Here is a 23,080-nt window from a genome sequence, read left to right as displayed (position 1 = left end):
TTATTGGGTACATTAACGTTATCTTATGACACTGTACAACCCTGTATATCAAATATGGTGTGAATATTTGAGCTCCAACCTGTACCTTACATTTTGTCATCTAGTCCTGAGTATGTCTTGTTTATATTTATTTATCCCTACATGTTTCCTATATATTGTAAATAAGAACCCAAGAGTGGTCCATAATATGTCTAAAAGGGACCAAAATGAGGAAAATCAACCAAGAACCACCAGAATGTTTTCCATATCGCTGAATGTTTAATTTTTGTTTTTATTTACTTATTTTCTTATATATTTCTTTTATCCCTTTTTTGGTGTCTCAAACCATTATAATATGCAATTCCTCAATAAAAATGTTTAAAAAAAAAAAAAAAGGATGAACATGATTTTAAAGAAGTAGAGAGTTTCAGATATTTGGGAATTAACCTACATAAAGACCATAATATGTGGTATAAACTTAAATATACACAGTTTTTTGCCAATGCAATTGATAAACTCAAAAAGATGAAGTCTTTTCCCTATCTCATTATCGGCAAAAGTAATGATTATTAAGTCTTTCCTCTTTCCACAGCTATTGTATATCATGAATAATCTACCTCTGTTTATTTTAAACAAGGACATCAAGAACTTTAATAGGAAATGTGCTAAATTTATTTGGAAAGGGAAAAGACGTGCCTTATCTATACTTCAAATAATGCAGTTGACAGATTTTGGTGGTCTCGTCTTTCCCGATATTAGAGCATACAATAAGGCCTATTTATTAAAGGTCTTGCGGACCTGATCCGACAGTGCAGATCAGGTCCACAAGACCTCGCTGAATGCGGAGAGCAATACGCCAGAAACACGGGCCTTCAAGCTACGTTCGGAGCTTGATAGATAGGCCCCTAAGCCTGACACATAGGCCTGATAAACCGAGAATAGAACAGCCAGATTTTTTCCCCCACGATTTTTGCTCCACAATGTTAAATTCTTTCTTTGTTTAAAACAGAGCTGGAAAGATTCTTCAAATATCAATATTGAGTAATTTAATAAAATTGAGATTTTTTGGGAAACCGTGAAAGCGGTACTGCGGGGTAAAATAAAGGCTTATATGAGTATTCTGAATTAAAAAAAAACGGGCGGCAGAAACCCAATATACTAACCAAGTGAGAAATGCTTATAGAAAATATCTGGCTGAACAATCTACTTTTAACTGGAATATATATCTTGAAGCTAGAAAAGAACGAGATATTTTTTTTAAACAAAGATCATTAGAACAGGAAGCCAAAATGAATATCCATTTCAGAGGGTTTCATGGCTCCTCTGCGAAGCACCTTGCTAGACTTACAAAAAACAGGAAAAAAAGAAATTATATTTCAGCTATTTAAATAGGTGATAATAGATATATTCAAACAGATTAGCAAAGGTTTTTTTGTTTTTTTTCAATCTCTGTATTCTAATATAGTTAGCAACCCTGATAGCCAGGAGAATTTCTGGCAGAGTATACAGACACCTCAGATTTCAGAGGAGGATTGTATAACCCTAAATACTCCAATTACGGAGGAAGAAATATGTACAGCAGTAGAGCATCTCAAATTCAATAAAGCGGCAGGGTCGGATGGTATCCCAGCAGAATTCTATAAAATATTAATACAAGAGTTAAAGATCCCACTATGTAAATTATTTAATTTTTATTATTCTTCTATAGGTCCTATGTCTACATATTTCTCTGCAGCAAATATTTCATTAATATTGAAGAAAGGGAAAAAATTAGAAGACCCGGCCTTGTATAGACCTATCTCTGTATTAAATATGGATTATAAGCTTTTATCATCTATTATTGCCAAAAGGCTTGCTGCCCCGCTTGAGAACATTATCCACAAGGATCAAGTGGGCTTTATGTTATCTAGAAATTCTACTAAACATATACGGAGTGTGATTACTTTTATAGATTATTGTTGGAATATGGAAAAAAATGATAAGGATAAGAACCAGGATATAGCAATGCTCACTCTAGATGCCGAAAAGGCTTTTGACTCCATCTCCTGGGATTATCTTTTTAATGCTTCAATCAAGTTTGGATTTATAAACCAATTTCTACAATTTGTTCAGAAATTGTATAGATCCCCAATATCTTACCTATTGATCAATAATTCTCTTTCTGATAAAATTATTTTGAGACGAGGAACATGGCAAGGGTGCCCTTTGTTACCCCTTTTATTTAATATCGCACTTGAACCATTAGCTATTAAATTAAAGGGACACTGAACCCAACAATTTTCTTGTGTGATTCATATAGAACATGCAATTTTAAGCAACTTTCTAATTTACTCCTATTATCAATTTTTCTTCGTTCACTTGCTATCTTTATTTGAAAAAGAAGGCATCTAAGCTTCTTTTTTAATTCAGAACTCTGGACAGCAATTTTTTATTGGTGGGTGAATTTATCCACCAATCAGCAAGAATAACCCAGGTTATTCACCATAAATGGGCCGGCATCTAAACTTACATTCTTGCATTTGATAATAGGAGTAAATTATAAAGTTGCTTAAAATTGCATGCTCTGTCTGAATCAGGAAAGAAAAAAATTGGGTTTAGTGTCCCTTTAAGAGAAAAGACAGGCATTGTATTAGGTTCTCAGACATTAAAATTGTTACTTTATGCAGATGATCTACTGTTGTTTCTCAATAACACACGGCAATCTATTACTCTGATTCTGAATTGTCTTCAAGAGTTTAGTCTCTTTTCAGGTTACAGGATTAATTATCAAAAAAGCGAATTGCTCTGGATCAAAAAATCTCCCGCCAGCTTGCAAGAACACCCATTAAGCATAGTAGATACCATTAAATACTTAGGTATATCAATTCACACAAATCCTAAAAAATTGTATAGTTTGAATTTTTACCCACTACTAGATAAGATCTGACCTGGAATTATGGGCATCTTTTCCTCTTTCAGTAATTGCCCAGGATTTAATTAAACTTAACTCATGGATGTCTAGATTTATTGCGGGTGGTAAAAAATCCCAAATTTCTTTGGACAGAATGATGTTAAAGAAGGAGATAGCAGGATTATCGTTACCCAATTTTAAATTGTATAATTGGGCAGCCATGATCAAGATAGCTTTAGATTGGATTACAGAGTCTAACATATTCTCTTCTTATGACATTGAAAGTTTTTTTCTGCAATCCATTCTCATTAAAAGCAATTCTACATTGCCCTATTAAAATATTACCTGCTAATATTCATTGTTTGATCACATTTAGGAACATAATCTTGGCTTGGCAGAAATGCTGTATCCTTCTAGAAATAGATCCAAGTTTTTCAGATTTTCTTCCAATTATAGGGATTTACACAATTTACACCAGGTATTTATAATAAAGCCTTTATATCATGGAAGGAAAATAATATTATCAATGTATCACAAATTCTGTCAGAGGATGGTTAGATGCTTCCTTTTCAAAATTTAGTCAGACAATATGGTATCTCAAATAAGACTTTTTTTGCTTATTTACAATTGCGTCATTTTGTAATTAGTTTGAACTGCCCTGTTTCTTTGCCTCTAGCATGGTCTGATATTGAGTTATGTTGTTCGAGATTTATCATGGGTGATGCCTCTATTTAATTAATATACGATATCATGTTGGCTAAGCAGGGTGGCCTTTCTATAGATAAAATAGTTAATAGATGGATATATATTTTTCAGATATAGACATGGATAAGATTAAAGCTAGTTTTGTGGCCCTTAATTGTTGTACAATTTCTACATCTTGGAGAGAGTCCCATTTCAAATTGTTCAATAATTATTATATCTCTCCATATAGAATGTGTAAAATGTTTCCAACCACAGCCCCAGAATGTCCACATTGTAGATTGCCGTTAGCAGACCTGTGTCACATGATATGGTACTGTCCTAAGATTTCCCAACTTTTGCAAAAAGTTGGGTTCTGGGTCTCCAACTTATTTAACTCTCCAATTAGATTTACGCTAGAATCTATCTTTTTTTTATACACTCAACATGTGAGCCCAACTTTATATGTTAATATGGTTAATACCATTATTTTGCTTGTACGTCATCTGATTTTTAAGAATTGGAAGGCTCGTAGTGCCCCTTCCTTTCCTTCGGTACTTAAGGAAATTCAAGGTCAGATTGTTTTTGAATCTTACCATCTACAGACAGCTTCGGAAATAAAAAGTAAAGACATTTTTAAATGGTTGGTTACCAATAATTAAGTCCTACTCGTGTGTTATTCAAAAACAAATTTTGTCCCTGTACTTGAGCTCAGATTCTTTTGCAGAGTTAGTCTTGTTAAATAATTTCCCGCCAGAATGGATCTCCTTATATAGAGAGGTATAAGTTATGCTTGATGTTTTTTTTTTCAAGAAAATAGAAAAAAAGGGACAGTCAAGTCCAAAATAAACTTTCATGATTCAGATAGGGCATGTAATTTTAAACAACTTTCCAATTAACTTTTATTACCAATTTTGCGTTGTTCTCTTGGTATTCTTAGTTGAAAGTTAAAACCTAGGAGACTCATATGCTAATTTCTTAGACCTTGAAAGCCACCTCTTATTTGAAAGCATTTTGACAGTTTTTTACCACTAGAGGGCATTAGTTTATGTGTGTCATATAGATAACATTGAGCTCATGCACATGAATTAACCCAGGAGTGAGCACTGATTGGCTAAAATGCAAGTCTGTAAAATGTGTATTATTATAACTGTGTTGGTTATGCAAAACTGGGGAATAGGTAATAAAGGGATTATCTATCTTTTTAAACAACAAAAATTCTGGTGTTGACTGTCCCTTTAATCCAAAATCTGGAAGCAGGATAATAATTTAGGGTCACACTATGAAGGAAGCAGTGAGTGCTGCTGGAATCTAAGTCAGCATTTAGAGGAGGCTTAATGCTACTGGCAGCAGGGGGGGGGGGTGTTACGTGCATCTCATTCTTAGAAGAGAATTCAAAGGGGTGAATTAACATATGTCAACTGAGTTACCTGTGCTAAAGGTAGCTCTATTTGTAATCTTTATTTTGGAAGTTGTTTTGGCGCCAAGACCTATGTGGGAGGTGTTAAAAAGACCCTGCTAATGCCAATCAGTGTTTGATTATTCATGTGGAAGTCCTGGGGTTTTTGTCCCTGATTTGCTTTCTTGGATTTGATCCCTGCTTATGTCCTGGTTTACACTCTAAGGGGCATATTTATCAAAGTGCGAGCGGACATGATACAATGTAGCGTATCATGTCCGCTGCACATCGATGAATGCCGACAACATACGCTGTCGGCATTTATCATTGCACAAGCAGTTCATTGCCGCCCCCTGCAGATTCGTGGCCAATCGGCCGCTAGCAGGGAGTGTCAATCAACCCGATCGTATTCAATCGGGTTGATTTCTATCCGCCGTCTCAGAGCAGACGGACAAGTTATAAAGCAGCGGTTGGAGCTTGATAATTCGGCCCCTGATTTTTGAGAAGTTTGGTTTCTGACAGATACTCTTGTATTGAAAAAAAACAGGTGGTTTACAGGATTTGGCCCACAGGCCCTAGTTTGCTGACTCCTGGTCTAGAGAAATACTAAGTATTCTATATCTAATATAAACTGTGTCACTATCAGATAACATACATAGCAGAATTCAAAATATTTCTGATACAAGCTACATTCTATGCTATTTTAATGTACACCTCATCTCAAAGGACATTACACCGTTGGTCTATAACCATGGGTTGGTATAGAATTTAAGAAGTACAGACATTTTATATATATTAAAAAAATAAAGCAGGGAGGGATAATACGCTTCACATGTGGCATGAAAAGACTAAGATCAATTGATCTATTTCAAGTTTAACATAAAACAGAAGCTTGACCATGAAAAATTCAGGTTTAACATCTGTTATAAAGAGAACAGCAGGTTTTGTTTTTATAGTGGTGCCTGCTGACATTTAAGGCTGTAAGATGCAGTATACAGTTTATTGTTGGTGTCGTCAGCTGTTTAAAAAGTGGCTAATGTGAAGTTTAAATGCTTTTCTGAAATTGGCATCAGAATTGACCATTTGGACTTGTGGATGCTGAGAATTAAGCCTGCATGCTACAGCGGGTAAATGTAATTGCAGTAAGGCAATGTCTGATAAAAATTCAAGATTGGAGTAATCTAGTTCTCAGCTAACCAAAGCTACTGTATAATTATTTACTGAACTTGCTCTAACAAATACACACGGTACAATTCAAAAAGATCACCTGCTGGAGTACAGACAAAGGGGGGTAGTTATCAAGCCATCTACTTTTCTGGCTTCGCCGGCCCAATACGCCCGCCTAAGCTCGCCTACCTTCGCCGCCGCGGACCTGAAAAAATACGCCTAAGTTATCAAAAAAAGCTGTCAAAAAGCCGCGGGGCGATGAGCAGCGGACTGTGAGAGTTATCACTCATCCGATCTCGCTGCCCTTCGGCTTTTTCCCAGCTTTATTGCTAGCCTGTCACTAAGCACTCACACTAAACTGCACTGTTCTACCCCCTATACCGGCGCCCCCGGAGCCCCCCGCAACTCAATAAAGTTACTAACCCCTAAACCGCCGCTACTAGACCCTGCCGCAACTCTGATAAATGTATTAACCCCTAAACCGCCGCTCCTAGACCCTGCCGCAACTCTTATAAATGTATTAACCCCTAAACCGCCGCTCCCGGACACCGCTGCCACCTACAGTATACCTAGTAACCCCTATCCTGCCCCCCCTACACCGTCGCCCTCTATTATAAAGTTATTAACCCCTATCCTGCTGATCCCGCACCTCTCCGCAACTAAATAAATAGTTTAACCCCTAAACCGCCGCTCCATGAACCCGCCGCAACCTATATTAAACCTATTAACCCCTATCCTGCCCCCCCTACACCGTCGCCACCTATAATAAATTTATTAACCCCTAATCTGCCCCCCCTACACCGTCGCCACCTATAATAAATTTATTAACCCCTAATCTGCCCCCCCCTACACCGTCGCCACCTATAATAAATTTATTAACCCCTATCCTGCCCCCCACTACGCCGCCGCCACTGTAATAAAATTATTAACCCCTAAACCTAAGTCTAACCCTAACCCTAACGCCCCCCTAACTTAAATATTAATTAAATAAATCTAAATAAATTAACTCTTATTAACTAAATGAATCCTATTTAAAACTAAATACTTACCTTTAAAATAAACCCTAATATAGCTACAATATAAATAATAATTATATTCTAGCTATCTTAGGATTTATATTTATTTTACAGGTAACTTTCAATTTATTTTAACCATGTACAATAACTATTAAATAGTTATTAACTATTTAATAGCTTACCTAGCTAAAATAAAGAGAAATGTACCTGTGAAATAAATCCTAACCTAAGTTACAATTACACCTAACACTACACTATACTTTAATAAATTATTCCTATTTAAAAATAAATACTTACCTGTAAAATAAACCCTAAGATAGGTACAATATAATTAATAATTATATTATAGCTATCTTAGGATTTATATTTATTTTACAGGTAACTTTGTATTTATTTTAGCTAGTTAGAATAGTTATTAAATAGTTATTAACTATTTAATAACTACCTAGCTAAAAGAAATACAAAATTACCTGTAAAATAAATCCTAACCTTAGTCATCTTCCAAGCCGGGTCTTGAATCTTCCTTCCGCCGACGCGGAACCACCTTCTTCACCGACGGACTACGACAAATGACGGCTCCTTTAAGGGACGTCATCCAAGATGGCGTCCCCTCAATTCCGATTGGCTGATAGGATTCTATCAGCCAATCGGAATTAAGGTAGGAAAATCTGATTGGCTGATGGAATCAGCCAATCAGATTCAAGTTCAATCCGATTGGCTGATCCAATCAGCCAATCAGATTGAGCTCGCATTCTATTGGCTGATCGGAACAGCCAATAGAATGCGAGCTCAATCTGATTGGCTGATTCCATCAGCCAATCAGATTTTTCCTACCTTAATTCCGATTGGCTGATAGAATCCTATCAGCCAATCGGAATTGAGGGGACGCCATCTTGGATGACGTCCCTTAAAGGAGCCGTCATTCGTCGTAGTCCGTCGGTGAAGAAGGTGGTTCCGCGTCGGCGGAAGGAAGATTCAAGACCCGGCTTGGAAGATGACTTCGCCCGGATAGAAGACCTCTTCAGCGCCTCTTTGAAGATGACATCGGCCGGATCGAAGACTTCTTCAGCGCCGCCTGGATGATGACTTCATCGGATGGAAGATTTCTTCAGCGCCGCTTGGAGGATTAACTTCTTCCGCTCCGGATGTCCTCTTCAGTTCCATCGGTGGCTCGGCTGAGTGAAGACGACTCAAGGTAGGATGATCTTCAGGGGATTAGTGTTAGGTTTTTGTAAGGGGGGTTTGGGTTAGATTAGGGGTATGTGGGTGGTGGGTTTTAATGTTGGGGGGGGGTTGTATTTTTCTTTTACAGGCAAAAGAGCTGAACTTTTTGGGGCATGCCCCCACAAATGGCCCTTTTAAGGGCTGGTAAGGTAAAAGAGCTTTGAAATTTATTTAATTTAGAATAGGGTAGGGATTTTTTTTTATTTTGGGGGGGTTTGTTATTTTATTAGGGGGCTTAGATTAGGTGTAAGTAGCTTAAAATTGTTGTAATATTTTTAACATGTTTGTAACTTATTTTTTTATTTTTTGTAACTTAGCTTTTTTTATTTTTTGTACTTTAGTTAGTTTATGTAATTGTATTTAATTGTAGTTATTTGTAGGTAGTTTATTTAATTAATTTAATGATAGTGTAGTATTAGGTTTAATTGTAACTTAGGTTAGGATTTATTTTACAGGTAATTTTGTATTTCTTTTAGCTAGGTAGTTATTAAATAGTTAATAACTATTTAATAACTATTCTATCTAAAATAAATACAAAGTTACCTGTAAAATAAATATAAATCCTAAGATAGCTATAATATAATTATTAATTATATTGTACCTATCTTAGGGTTTATTTTACAGGTAAGTATTTATTTTTAAATAGGAATAATTTATTAAAGTATAGTGTAGTGTTAGGTGTAATTGTAACTTAGGTTAGGATTTATTTCACAGGTACATTTCTCTTTATTTTAGCTAGGTAAGCTATTAAATAGTTAATAACTATTTAATAGTTATTGTACATGGTTAAAATAAATTGAAAGTTACCTGTAAAATAAATATAAATCCTAAGATAGCTAGAATATAATTATTATTTATATTGTAGCTATATTAGGGTTTATTTTAAAGGTAAGTATTTAGTTTTAAATAGGATTCATTTAGTTAATAAGAGTTAATTTATTTAGATTTATTTAATTAATATTTAAGTTAGGGGGGCGTTAGGGTTAGACTTAGGTTTAGGGGTTAATAATTTTATTACAGTGGCGGCGGCGTAGTGGGGGGCAGGATAGGGGTTAATAAATTTATTATAGGTGGCGACGGTGTAGGGGGGCAGATTAGGGGTTAATAAATTTATTATAGGTGGCGACGGTGTAGGGGGGGCTGGATAGGGGTTAATACATTTAATATAGGTTGCGGCGGGTTCAGGGAGCGGCGGTTTAGGGGTTAATACATTTATTATAGTTGCGGTGGGCTCCGGGAGCGGTGGTTTAGGGGTTAATATGTATAGAGTAGCTTGCGGTGGGCTCCGGGAGCGGCGGTTTAGGGGGTAATAATTTTATTTAGTTGCGGCGGTGTAGGGGGGGTCAGATTAGCGGTGTTTAGACTCGGGGTACATGTTAGGGTGTTAGGTGTAGACAGCTCCCATAGGAATCAATGGGATGTCTGTCAGCAGCGAACTTGTACTTTCGCTATGGTCAGACTCCCATTGATTCCTATGGGATCCGCCGCCTCCAGGGGTGGCCGATTGAAAACCAGGTACGCTGGGCCGCAAAAGTGCCGAGCGTACCTGCTAGTTTTTTGATAACTAGCAAAAGTAGTGAGATTGTGCCGCACTTGTGTGCGGAACATCTGGAGTGACGTAAGAATCGATCTGTGTCGGACGGAGTCCGGCGGATCGATGCTTACGTCACAAAATTCTACTTTTGCCGGTCTCGAGCCTTTGATAACTAAGGCGTATCAGCCTCGCCACAAATACGCTGTGGAATTCCAGCATATTTGAGGTTGACGGCTTGATAACTAGGCCCCAAAATATGGCTTCATATAGGTCAAGCCATTCCTGTATTCCGTTGTCTATTCAAAGAGAAATGCGACAAATCTATGGGACCTTATGAAGCCGTATTACGGCAGGTCATGTGTGCACTCCAGTATGGACACCTGGGAAACTTTCTGCCACACAAACACAGTGCTGAAGCTCCATGCCTTCTGCCAGCAAGCCACCATTAACCCTATAAGCTCCCTTTAACCCCTTCCTACACTGATACCTCTGACCTTATACAAATTACAACAGAATTCTCTAATAAAGATCTGGAGACCTTTTGTCCTGTATTTTGGTGCGGATCTATGTGGAGGACACACTTTGGGCAGGTAAACCCTTATGTTTTTATTTTTTATATAATATAATAATATAAATAAACCATTTGGGATTGAGGACCTATATGTGATTTATTATTTTGAATAGCTGTATCTGACAATATAGCTAAGAACTGCAGCCCATATGGTTTCCTGCCTAAATAATATAGGTAGAAGAGTTGCAGATGTCCCCCAGGTATTCGTGTAGGGTTGCCACCTTTCTTGAAAGAAAATACCGGCCATGCTCATTAACATAATTTTGAATAAATAAATAAACAGCATAACTTAAAACCTAAAGCTGCTAGGACTGATTTTAAATGCTCATTTGTTTATAACTAGTATTCATCACACTCAGAAGATGTTTCACTTTGACAAGGGCTTTCTTTCAATATTTATTATTTATTTTCTACATTGACATGAACCTTAAAAATAGCGGCCATGTCGGTAAAATACCGGCTGGGTGGCAACCCTATATTCGTGCTGCCATACATGTGAGTTTGATTAGCAGATGGAACGTTATTTATAAATAGCCCTGATAATGTTCATATGAGGTATACATTTATATATAAGACTGGATATTGGAACTAGCAAGTACTTCTACCTGTCTATCTGGAAATAGATCACTAAACAATAATTAGCAATATAGTCATACTAGTAATCGGAGATGGGTTAAAGGGATATGAAACTTATGTTTTTTCTTTCCCAATTCAGATAGAGCATACAATTGTAAAGAACGTTCTAATTTACTTCAAATATCAATTTACCTTGTTCTCTTGGTATCTCTTCAACTCAGAATATTATGGGTACTAAGCAAATTTGATAATAGAACTAAATTGGAAACTTGTTTAAAACGGTATGCTCTGTCTGAATCACATTTTTGGGTTTCATATCTTTTTCAATTTCTTCTGCTACAAATGACATTTACCTAAGTTGGAGCAAGGGAATAAAGCTGAACATGTGGACAATAACAAATAAATACCTGTGGGGATAGAGACAGATTGGGGGTCGTTATCTGGAAGCCTTATCTGGAAGCCTTATGGGACCTGCGGGGGATGGGGGAACACATTGCGCTAGGCAGAAGGGGGGTTTTGGTATAGGCTTTCCCATGCGGGGGATGGGGGAACACATTGCGCTAGGCAGAAGGGGGGTTTTGGTATAGGCTTTCCCATGCGGGGGATGGGGGAACACATTGCGCTAGGCAGAAGGGGGGTTTTGGTATAGGCTTTCCCATGCGGGGGATGGGGGAACACATTGCGCTAGGCAGAAGGGGGGTTTTGGTATAGGCTTTCCCATGCGGGGGATGGGGGAACACATTGCGCTAGGCAGAAGGGGGGTTTTGGTATAGGCTTTCCCATGCGGGGGATGGGGGAACACATTGCGCTAGGCAGAAGGGGGGTTTTGGTATAGGCTTTCCCATGCGGGGGATGGGGGAACACATTGCGCTAGGCAGAAGGGGGGTTTTGGTATAGGCTTTCCCATGCGGGGGATGCTGGTATAGACTGCGTGGTCACACAGCACCAGGAGACAAGCAAGAGAGGTCACACATTACTGTCTATGGCTTTCACTAGTAAATAGCAAGAGTGTGAATGTGCAGTGAACAAAGCAAGTTGTCTTCAAAGGTCAAGGATTAACTTTGGGGGCTGGGGTAATGAGAGAGCATAACCTGTCTATTCATGGGGCTGCACACATACAAAGCAGCTTTTTTTCATTAAGGCACAGCATGCAATTTTAAACAACTTTCTAAGTCACTTATATTTTCACATTTGCTTTGTTCTCTTTGTATTGTTTGTTGAAAAGCAGGACTGTATGCTTAGGGCTCGATTTATCAAAGCCCTACGGCTGCAAGTTCTCACAAGAACTTGCTTGCCGTAATTTAACAAGCAGCGGTCACCAGACCACCGCTTCCCTAACCTCTTCGCCACCTCTAAGGTGGCAAAATTTAATCTCCGCTGTCTAATCCGACCGAAGAGATTGACAGCTTCTGCCCGAGCATGATTGGCTGTGCGTGGGCAGGGGGCGGGATTGCACGCAAGCGCAAAATTGCGCTTGTGTGCAATGGTGATTACCTGCGGGTAATTTCGCCCCGCCACAGGCGAGCTGAGGCGTACAGGGGCGCGTATACACGCCCCTGTCCGCCTCTGCTTTGATAAATCTAGCCCTTAGAAGCCGGCCCATTTCTGGAGTACTATATGGCAGCAGCTTTGCAATAATGTTATCCATTTGCAAGACCACTAGATGGCGGCACTATTTCCTGTCTTGTAGTGCTCCAGATGACTACCTAGGTACCGCTTTAAAGGGACAGTCTAGGCCAAAAAAAACTTTCATGATTCAGATAGAGCATATAATTTTAAACAATTTTCCAATTTACTTTTATCACCAATTTTGCTTTGTTCTCTTGGTATTCTTAGTTGAAAGCTTAACCTAGGAGGTTCATATGCTAATTTCTTAGACCTTGAAGGCCACCTCTTTTCAGAATGCATTTGAACAGTTTTTCACCACTAGATGGTGTTAGTTCACGTATTTCATATAGATAACACTGTGCTCATGCACGTGAAGTTATCTGGGAGCTGGCACTGATTGGCTAAACTGCAAGTCTGTGAAAAGAACTGAAATAAAGGGGCAGTTTGCAGAGGCTTAGATACAAGATAATCACAGAGGTAAAAAGTATATAAATATAACTGTGTTGGTTATGCAAAACTGGGGAATGGGTAATAAAGGGATTATCTATCTTTTAAAACAATACAAATTCTGGTGTAGACTGTCCCTTTAACACAGAATATCATGAGAACGAAGCAAATTTGATAATAGAAGTAAATTGAAAACTTTTAAAAAATTGTATGCTCTGTCTGAATCACAAAAGAAAACGTTTGGGTTTCATATTCCTTTAAGGGAGATAAGTATGAAAGCTGCACATTCAGATAACCCAAGTGTTTGTATTAGCGTCTCTAACAAAAGCACCGTGGTCTTTGTGTAAAAAGAAGATTATTAGGGGATGTTACCCTCAGAACCTTACTCATGCAACCGTGCACTAATTCCTGTATACCACAAACCACCATTAGAATACATACAAATATATAATACTTACTGGTATTAGCTGGATCAATTATTTCATTCCAATTATTACCAAAAAAAATAAAATTATTAATATTAAAGGGACATGAAACCTATTTTTTTTATTTTATGATTTAGAAAGAGCATGTCATTTTAAACAACTTGCCAATTCACTTCTATTTAATTTGCTTCATTCTCTGAAAATAAGTTCAAAATAGGCTCAGTGGCTGCTGATTGGTGGTTGCACATAAAAGCCTTGTGTGATTGGCTCGCACATGTGCATTGCTACTTCTTCAACAAAGTATATCTAAAGAATTAGATAATATGGGGTCTATTTAACAAGGGTCGAATGGCCCCTGTTCCCCTTGTTTCCGCGCGAGCTTTTAAGCTCGCCGGAAACAGGAGTTAAGAAGCAGCGGTCTTAAGACCACTGCTCCTAAACTCATACGTCACCTCTGAGGCGGCGTATAGCAATCCGCCCAATCATGTACGATTGGACTGATTGACACCCCCTGCTAGTGGCCGATTGGCCACGAATATACAGGGGGCGGTATTGCACCAGCAGTTCACAAGAACTGCTGGTGCAATGATAAATGCCGACAGCATATGGTGTCGGCATTTATCGATGTGCGGCGGACATGGTTCGCTATAGCAGATCATGTCTGTCCACACATATATAAATAGACGCCTATAAGTAAATTGGAATGTTTAAAATTGTATTCTCTATCTGAATTATAAAATAAAAAAATGTAGGTTTCATGTCCCTTTAATATGACAAATGCGAAACTCAAATTGTAAATGACAGCTACAAAAGCCTAAGCCGTCTGGCAAAAGGAACAGATTAAGGATCAGTAATAGTTGATGGGATAGATATAACACTTGAATGAATGAAATCCCTGTTTTCTCTCGCTATAAAAAATCACTAACCGCTATATACCCTTAGGCCTCTAATAACTTTAGCAAACAGCTCTAATACACAAGCATCTCATTGAATTGTTTTTCACACTGACAGGCGCTGCTTTACTGACGTCACTGACAGCTATTGATCCAACTGCTCCCTGGGAAGCATTAAGCTGATCTATACGGCTACTCACAGCAGCGTGTCCTGGTGTGCCCGTGCGCCCTCTGTTTATTCTCAGTCCCAGAGCAGCTAAATAAACTAATTGTGTCAGCACAGCAATGGCAAACAGGTCTGGTTGACAGGTTCAGAGCCTGAGATGCACGAGACTACTGTGCTTTTGTTGTATGATGTGCAAAATAGTGTCAGAGAAAAGATATATATTTGTGCCGCACATCGCTAGGCGCCATTATGTATCCGTGACTTCACATGACTACGAGTGACTTTTGTGCAAAAACAAATACGACAAGCATTCAGTTCTGGAACTGAAACTATTATACAGAACTTTGTGAAAAGCAAGAACCCTGCATCTACACATGCACCACTGAAATGACATACATGTATGTTACGTTAGGTTTTTAATATAATGAGCGACACAAAAACTTGACAGAGGTTATACACGTGTCTTTTATGGCTTCCAATCAGGGTGGATTTGATTTAAAACAAATCAATTTACATCACAATATAAATCACTAGTCAGTAAGACCCGATTTAAATCACAGTTTTCTACATAAATTATTGGGAGGTGAACTATCTACAGTCATTCATTTTTTTATCAACTTTACAGCTGTACTTTATTGGAAGGAGAAAAATAATCATTACCTCAAAAATAACAATTTAACCCTTTCCTGCTGGTACTCGTTTTTCTACACTGGAACAAAGTTCCAATGGAAACAATTAGTAAAAATTTAAATTAGGCACCCCCCCCCTGACCCGATTTTCTCATTGAAATCACGCGATTGCGTGAACAATCGCGTGATTTCAATGAAAGGATCGGGTCAGGGGGGAGTGCCTGTGATGCTAGACACGCTCCCCAGCCCGCAATCCCATATAGGAAGTGACTAAGGGTTTCAGGGCAGCCGAATGGTTAGGACGTTCCATTTCGTTCTAGCGTCGCTAAAGCCCAGTGAAGTTGGAATGGCATAGAATGTCCTAACAATGGGAAGGTATTTTTATTTAACTAAAACAATAACGTTACAGGTTTCACTTCAATTTTTACTGCTTGCCCCTCCCTCCTCACACTTAGGTCCTTGTGCAGATCTATTCCACTCCAAACAATCTTCTATTCATTGAGCTTCTTTAAACTTAGCAAGGGGTTGATTCTGTGTACATAGATTTGCAGGGGAACAATGGGATTAAAGGGACAGTAAAGTCAAAATGAAACCTTCATGATCCAGGCAGAGCATGTAATTTTAAACAACTTTCCATCTTCTATTATCGAATTTGCTTCATTGTCGTAGTATCCTTTGTTGAAAAGCACAGCTAGGAAGGCTCATGAGCAGCAATGCACTAATGGGGGCTAGCTGCTGATTGGTGGTTGCACATATATGCCTCTTGTCATTGGCTCACCCAATGTGTTCAGCTAGCTCCTAGCAGTGCATTGCTGGGCCAACAAAGGATACCAAGAGAATGAAGCAGATTTGATAATAGAAGTAAATCTGAAAGTTATTGAAAATTGTAGGCTCTATCTGAATCATAAAAGAAAAATGTTGGGTTTATGTCTCTTTGTCTCTTTCTCCACTTTGTATATTTATTTTATAGCATTTTTGCTATGAAGAAGGGGCAAGTTATTTGTGAAGACACAAATTCACAGTTATATTAATACACTTCTTACCTCTGTGATTACCTTGTATCTAGGAACCTTCTTCCAGCCCCCTTATTTCAGTTCTTTTGACAGACTCGCACTTTAGCCAATCAGTGCTGACTCCTAGGTAACTCCACAGGAGTAAGCACAATGTTTATCTATATGGCACACATGAACTAGCACTGTATAGCTGTGAAAACTGTCAAAATACACTGAGATAAGAGACGGCCTTCAAGGGTTTAGACATTAGCATATGAGTCTACCTAGGTTTAGCTTTCAACAAAGAATACCAAGAGAACAAAGCAAATTTGATGATGAAAGTAAATTGGAAAGTAGTTTAAAATTACATGCCCTATCTTAATCATGAAAGTTTAATTTTGATTAGGCTGTCCCTTTAAATAAAAATCTTTTTCTTTTTTTCTTTTTTTAAGAAAATGATTGATTCTTATCCACCCTGCTTCCATGCCATTAGACTAGGTTATGAAGTGATTTTTCAGAGGTTTCGCACTGTGTAAACACCACAAATATTTTGCAACAAAAGAATTAAACAGCGGCGCACTAATACATCACACTGTTCAGGCAGCGTTTTGCAGAATTTTAACAACCTTAATCTCTAGGAAACACATATTTGTCTGTTTCTAGCAGTTTATATCGGCTGTGCTCATAACTTGTTTCCAGTGAGTTCTTGTGCACATTCAGTTCACATGTTAATGAATATGATCATTTTTGGTTGAATAAAAAGTTAAAAATACAGCTCAAGTCACACTTTTACACTTTAATGGGTCGATTTATCAACTCCTTCGCACATCTACGGCTGCAGGTTCTCACAAGAGAACCGGCAGTCCGTATTTATGACCGCTGCTTCTCTAACCTTTCGCCACATCTTAGTTGGTGAATTTTAATCTCCCTGGTCTCGTCCGATCGGGGAGATTGACAGCTCCTGCCCGCTCAGGATTTGCTGTGCACGGGCATGGGGCGGGATTTCACACATGCACAAAATAGCGCTCATGTGCAATGCTGAATTCAGGCAGCAGAATTTAGCCCGCCAGAGGCAAGCTGCGTATGTGTGCCCCTGTCCGCGGCAGCTTGATAAATCGACCCCTTAAACTTTCCTTTAATTAAACACGTTGTTCACAATATCCATGTATGATAGAAACAAAGTGTTTGGAGATTTATAAAAAGTAATTATAACATTACTAAAAATTAAACTATGACACACATCACTGAGCTATTATTGGGTTAGATAACAAGTGGAGGGCAAAATATTGCTTTTGCGAAATCGATATTTGACCTCCACTTAGTAATACCAGCGCACACAAATGAGCGCTGGCATTACAAGTTAGGAGCAATGCTAATGCGATCTAACATTCGCATTGCAGGGAAGCATTGTGCTCACGAAAGCGCTCTTTTATGGGCTCCAATGGGAGCCTCGTTCTCATAAATTAGCACTCCACTTGTAATCTAGCGTATTATTGGTGAATTTAAAAAATTGCTGCCAAACTCATTAGGTCTCATTGTCAATACTGTTTTTCCTCCTTTGCTCCTGAATCAATTAATGAACACCGCTGCTGTTTGTATCACAGCGCTCCCTCACAGCTACCACTCCAGGGGTGCACTTGTAATTCTCGTGCACACGTCACCTGCTAGTATTAGAATCCCAAGGTGCATGACTGGGGTGGTATCCTATCTCCCAGGGGAGATATTACACTTTTATCTAGGCTCCCACTGATCTCCATATCACATAGGGACTTACATCTGCAAATCCTATTACTATTAGGCCTATAAGGTACCTCATATGATTCATTAAAGAGAAATATTATACATGGAATGCCACCCAGCTAAGTACGCGCTCACTGCACACTGCATGAGAAGCACAGACATCTGTAGCACGTTACCGCACACAATGTGAGCTTTACTCACATCACGTTGAGGAGCTTGTATACAGTGTATATACATAACACAGGCCTCACATTGCCAGAGTGTGAACTGAGTAACACGTTACCTGGATTTGTCTGATGGCTCTCAGCATATTTACCTTTAATCTGCAAAACACACTGATCTGTCTGGCAGTGCTTGAGAGTTGTTCTCTGAATAGGTGAAAAGATGTAAATGATGGATGTTACAGAACTAGAAGCGATTGCAGGTTACACTGCACAGCATTGCAGCTGGATTTGACGCAGTTTTTAGCAGTGCCAGGGGCTACTGTGCTAAACCTCAGTTTCCTGCCAGGCACCTCTTTATATAGAGCTAAATGAATCAGCTTGTAGGACACCTGCGGTTCAGCCTGCAGTGACTGTATCTGCGGAGTGTGTGACTAGCACACAAACCCAGTGATGTTTATGGAATCTAGCGCACCAACTGCTCCTCTAATCTGCACCTAGCGCATGCACCATACTGATCCTGTGTACTTTTGTCTGCCTCTGCGGGTATTTGCATCACTGCGCTACTTCCTAAACAATCACTCATTCTGAATTTGTTTATGTGGAACTACATATTATTGACAAAAGTTCTGGAGTTTCTTTTAATTATTTGTTAAAAAAAGGACACACAAAACAAGACCAGAACAATCAGCAGTGCTGCAGGTAAAAAACAAAAGTCCAGCCTGACCTCCAGTAATTTACTCCCCATAAAGTAACACAAACTTGTCTAATCATTACCAAGTGTGTTACTCTGCTGATGTCTGTTAGACACACAGTTACCAGTACTAATCCCTCAGCCCTTTCAGCCATCTCAGAGGCCTATATAGGAATAAAACAAGACCCCGGCACCAGGTTATGTCTTGGGGTCACTGTAAGCACCCTTACCTGGTATCCTAGAGGTCTTCTCCTCCAACGTTTCGCTATTGTCCTCCATTGTGCTGTGATGGTGACCCTATGGCCAGGCGCAGTGTCCAGCTCCACGGCACTCCGACACCTAAAATAAACCAGTGGTGACATTAAGTGCTGCCCAGCCAGAATAAAAATAAAATCATCGTCTGCCCTTTCTGTCTCACTGACGGAAGCTTAATATACTTCCCAAGCAGCTGCTGTTCTTGCTACACTCAGTAATCCTCTGGGCCAATCCCAGGAAGCCTGACCTATAACTTGTGGGGAATGTGGAGTTGCACCATCAGATCAGGAACAAGGAGATGTCAAGTGTTCCCGTACTGACCTGCACCACATTGCTCAGCATTAATGACCTGCAGTGCAAGGAAGCTAAAGGCAGGCGGATCTGATACCTGCGCCTCTCAGCCTGTCTAGGCACTGGCTCTAAACCTGCGCACACCCACCTATGACCTTGAGCAAATCCATTTAGTAGCAGATGCTGTCATAACAATGGGAGTGATTTACACTTCTGTTCTGCAGACTGAACTGTTGGGAAACTGTGCATTCCTCAAAGGAAGCTTGTGCATTGTACACTATATGTACTGTTCTGATGGCTTTTTGTGTCCTACATCTATGTAATATTACAGTGCTTCCCATGTGAGAGTGAAAGCATTTTACACAGCTAGCAGAGCAAAAACTAAAACTTACTCATTCAAAAGTTTATTTAAAGGGACAGTGAAGTCAAAATTAAACTTTCATGACTTAGACAGAGCAAAAGCTTTCCAATTTACTTCTACCGCTACAAATCCCCAAATCAAGAATAATTCAGAAATCCAGACTTCTTTTTAAAATAATATTTAAAAAAAAAAAAATGAAAAAAAAAAGACATTTATTCCTGCCAGTAAGTCACAATCATCTCTGCTTTGTTTTGGTTCTTGTGTTCTAAAATGTAAATTATAGTCTACTATATTTATTTATAACAACTATTACCAGATTACAGCACTGTACTATGTTTCTGATGATACTATGTATACGCAAGTATTCATTTTTTTTAATAAAACAACATTTAGGTTGCATGCATAAGCTGTATTATATCATGTAAATATTGCCGAAATAGCATAAGATACTGTTGTTTACACTTGGTCTCATTCACACTCCAAACTGTCCCATTGTACAGATACTAATATACAAATATTGCGAAATACAAACCTTTTACAGTCCCAAGCATTTTGGATAAAGAGTTTGATACTTTTATTATCAAATTTGCTTCATTGTTTAAAGTAAACCTCGGTAGGTAAAAGTAGCTCAGGATCAATGAGATACTTAGGGGATGATTTACCGTGCTGCAAATGCAACAGTTTCCGCGCGAGCCTTCAGGCTTGCTGGAAACAAAAGTTAAAGGGACACTGAACCCAATTTTTTTATTTTGTGATTCAGATAGGGCATGCAATTTTAAGCAACTTTCTAATTTACTCCTATTATCAATTTTTCTTCGTTCTCTTGCTATCTTTATTTGAAAAAGAAGGCATCTAAGCTTTTTTTTTAGTTCAGACCTCTGGACAGCACTTTTTAATTGGTGGATGAATTTAACCACCAATCAGCAAGGACAACCCAGGTTGTTCACCAAAAATGGGCCGGCATCTAAACTTACATTCTTGCATTTCAAATAAAGATACCAAGAGAATGAAGAAAATTTGATAATAGGAGTAAATTAGAAAGTTGCTTAAAATTTCATGTTCTATCTGAATCACAAAAGAAAAAATTTGTATTCAGTGTCCCTTTAAGAATTAGCGCTCGTAAGACCGCTGCTCCTTAACTCATCCGCAACCTCTGAGGTGATGGACTGCAAACATCCCAATCAGATACGATCGGGATGACTGACACCCCCAGTTAGCGGCTGAATGGGTCAGCATTTATCAATGTCGGGGCGGACATGATACGCTACAGCGATCATGTCCGCCCGACACTTGATAAATCTTCCCTATAGAGTGTTTCTCAGCAACAATATAGTAGACATGCTATTGCAGACTGAGGTTTTTTGCAAGAACCTCTAAATATTCAAAGCAAATATTAAGTGTCCACAGCACCTTTGTCTTAAAATAACGCCTTTATTGGGAAAATTTAAATTAAATGCGACGTTTTCAGGCCTTTGAGCCCTTAATTGATGCATGATTAAGGGCTGAAAGTTATTTTAAGACAAAGGTGCTGTGGACACTTGATATTTGCTCAGGATCAAAGGATGAGATAATAGAAGAGAACTGGAAAGTTTTTAAAAAATTGCATGCTCTATCTAAACCATAAAGAATAAACTTGATTTACGATCCTTTATATAATAAACATGTTTAAATTTCAAATGCTATTGCCTCATCCTATTCTTGAAAATATTGAGAAATAGGAAGAATGTGTTATGTAAAAATCTTCAAGAGAAACTAATTTCCTTCTGTGACATCATTTGATGAATGAATAAACACTATGAAACATTTATTAAGGTTATCAGGTGTGATATTAAAGGGACAGTCAACACCAGAATTTTTGTTGTTTAAAAAGATAGATAATCCCTTTATTACCCATTCCCCAGTTTTGCACAACCAACAGTTATAATAATACACATTTTACGTCTGTGATTATCTTGTATCTAAGCCTCTGCAAACTGCCCCCTTATTTCAGTTCTTTTGACAGACTTGCATTTTAGCCAATCAGTGCTGACTCCTAGGTAACTTCACGTGCGTGAGCTCAATGTTATCTATATGACACACATGAACTAAGGCCCTCTAGTGGTCAAAATGCATTCAGATTAGAGGCAGCCTTCAAGCAAATGAGCCTACCTAGGATTAGCTTTCAACTAAGAATACCAAGAGAACAAAGCAAAATTGGTGATAAAAGTAAAATGGAAAGTTGTTGAAAATTGCATGCCCTATCTGAATCCTGAAAGTTTATTTTGGACTTGACTGTCCCTTTAATAACGTGTTGTGCTGCATGTGCGTATATATATAGTCACTTTGTTATTTCATTTATTTTTTTAACAAAGGGACATTAATAAGCTCTAAAATGTTTGGTCATACATAAGATACAGAAGCACTTAATACGTTAAATATTTTATTTCATGAGAAATCTAAAGTAGAATTATTATTATTATTATTTTTTTAATTTCATGAAGTGTATTTTTAGCTTATGGTAACAGGGAATGAAGATTCATCTACAATTTTTTCATGAGTTAAACCCTGTGAGAGTTGTTAAAGGGACAGTCCCGTTTACTTTTATTATCAAATGTATTTTGTTCTCTTGATATCTTTTGTTGAAGCATAAACCTAGGTAGGCTGATAAGAGCTTAGGAGCGTGCACTTGTCTATAGCAGTAGTGTTTATAACTATGTATATGTATAACAGTGATATAAACAATGTTGCAAACTCTGCTGCCATATGGCTTTAGACACGTGCACACTCCTGAGCTCACCTAGGATTACACTTTAACAAAGGATACCAAGTGAACTAAGCCAAATTGATAATAGAAATAAATTGGAAAGTAAACCTAAAAAGACTTGTGTAAAAAAACAGCAAAGAACTTACTTGTTTTCTTGCATAATGAGCACTTAGATATTATCAGTGTAGTCCTTCCAGTGTGATATGAGAGCTGACATCTTTGAAACTTAGGTTACATTTTGACTGTTCTAGGCATGATGAGTAAGTCTGACTCCCTGTTATCCAGTCCAGGGTTCTTCAAGTCACAGTTCAGTATCCATTACTGGGTTGTGACTTGTGTTTGTAATGTAGGAGACTGTGTGTCTTGTGTGGGTTGTATGATATGACAGTGTGTGTCGTAAGTGTGTCTTGTATGAGAGTGTGTGGTGTGTGTGTTATACAAGTGTGTGGTGTGTGTGTTGTATTAGAGTGTATGTGTGTTGTATTAGAGTGTGTGTGTGTTGTATGAGTGTGTGTGTGTGTTGTATCAGAGAGTGTGTGTGTGTTATTTGAGTGTGTGTGTGGTGTATGAGAGTGTGTGTGTATTGTATGAGTGTGTGTGTATGGTATGAGAGTGTGTGGTGTGTGTGTGTTATGCGA

At 38.4% G+C, this 23,080-nt stretch overlaps 1 protein-coding gene across 2 annotated transcripts in view; it reads right to left on the bottom strand.

The window, feature by feature from the left end:
- The window catches only part of PFKFB1 (6-phosphofructo-2-kinase/fructose-2,6-biphosphatase 1), a 177,511-nt gene extending 158,124 nt beyond the window's left edge, over positions 1-19,387 (bottom strand). The window contains exons 1-2 of one of the 2 annotated variants that reach the window (XM_053695522.1): positions 19,369-19,387; positions 19,023-19,131 (exon numbers count right to left, since the gene is read on the bottom strand). In XM_053695522.1, the coding sequence (XP_053551497.1) occupies positions 19,023-19,071 (49 nt within the window). In that variant the 5' untranslated portion in view covers positions 19,072-19,131; positions 19,369-19,387. Of the gene's footprint in view, positions 1-19,022; positions 19,251-19,368 lie in introns of those variants that run through there. The other variant, XM_053695521.1, reaches the window with a different exon arrangement.
- Positions 19,388-23,080: the final 3,693 nt, after the last annotated feature.

Source organism: Bombina bombina, chromosome 12 (genome assembly GCF_027579735.1).
Source record: "Bombina bombina isolate aBomBom1 chromosome 12, aBomBom1.pri, whole genome shotgun sequence".
Classification (NCBI taxonomy): Eukaryota; Metazoa; Chordata; class Amphibia; order Anura; family Bombinatoridae; genus Bombina; species Bombina bombina.
This window is presented reverse-complemented; position numbering and strand designations above follow the sequence as displayed.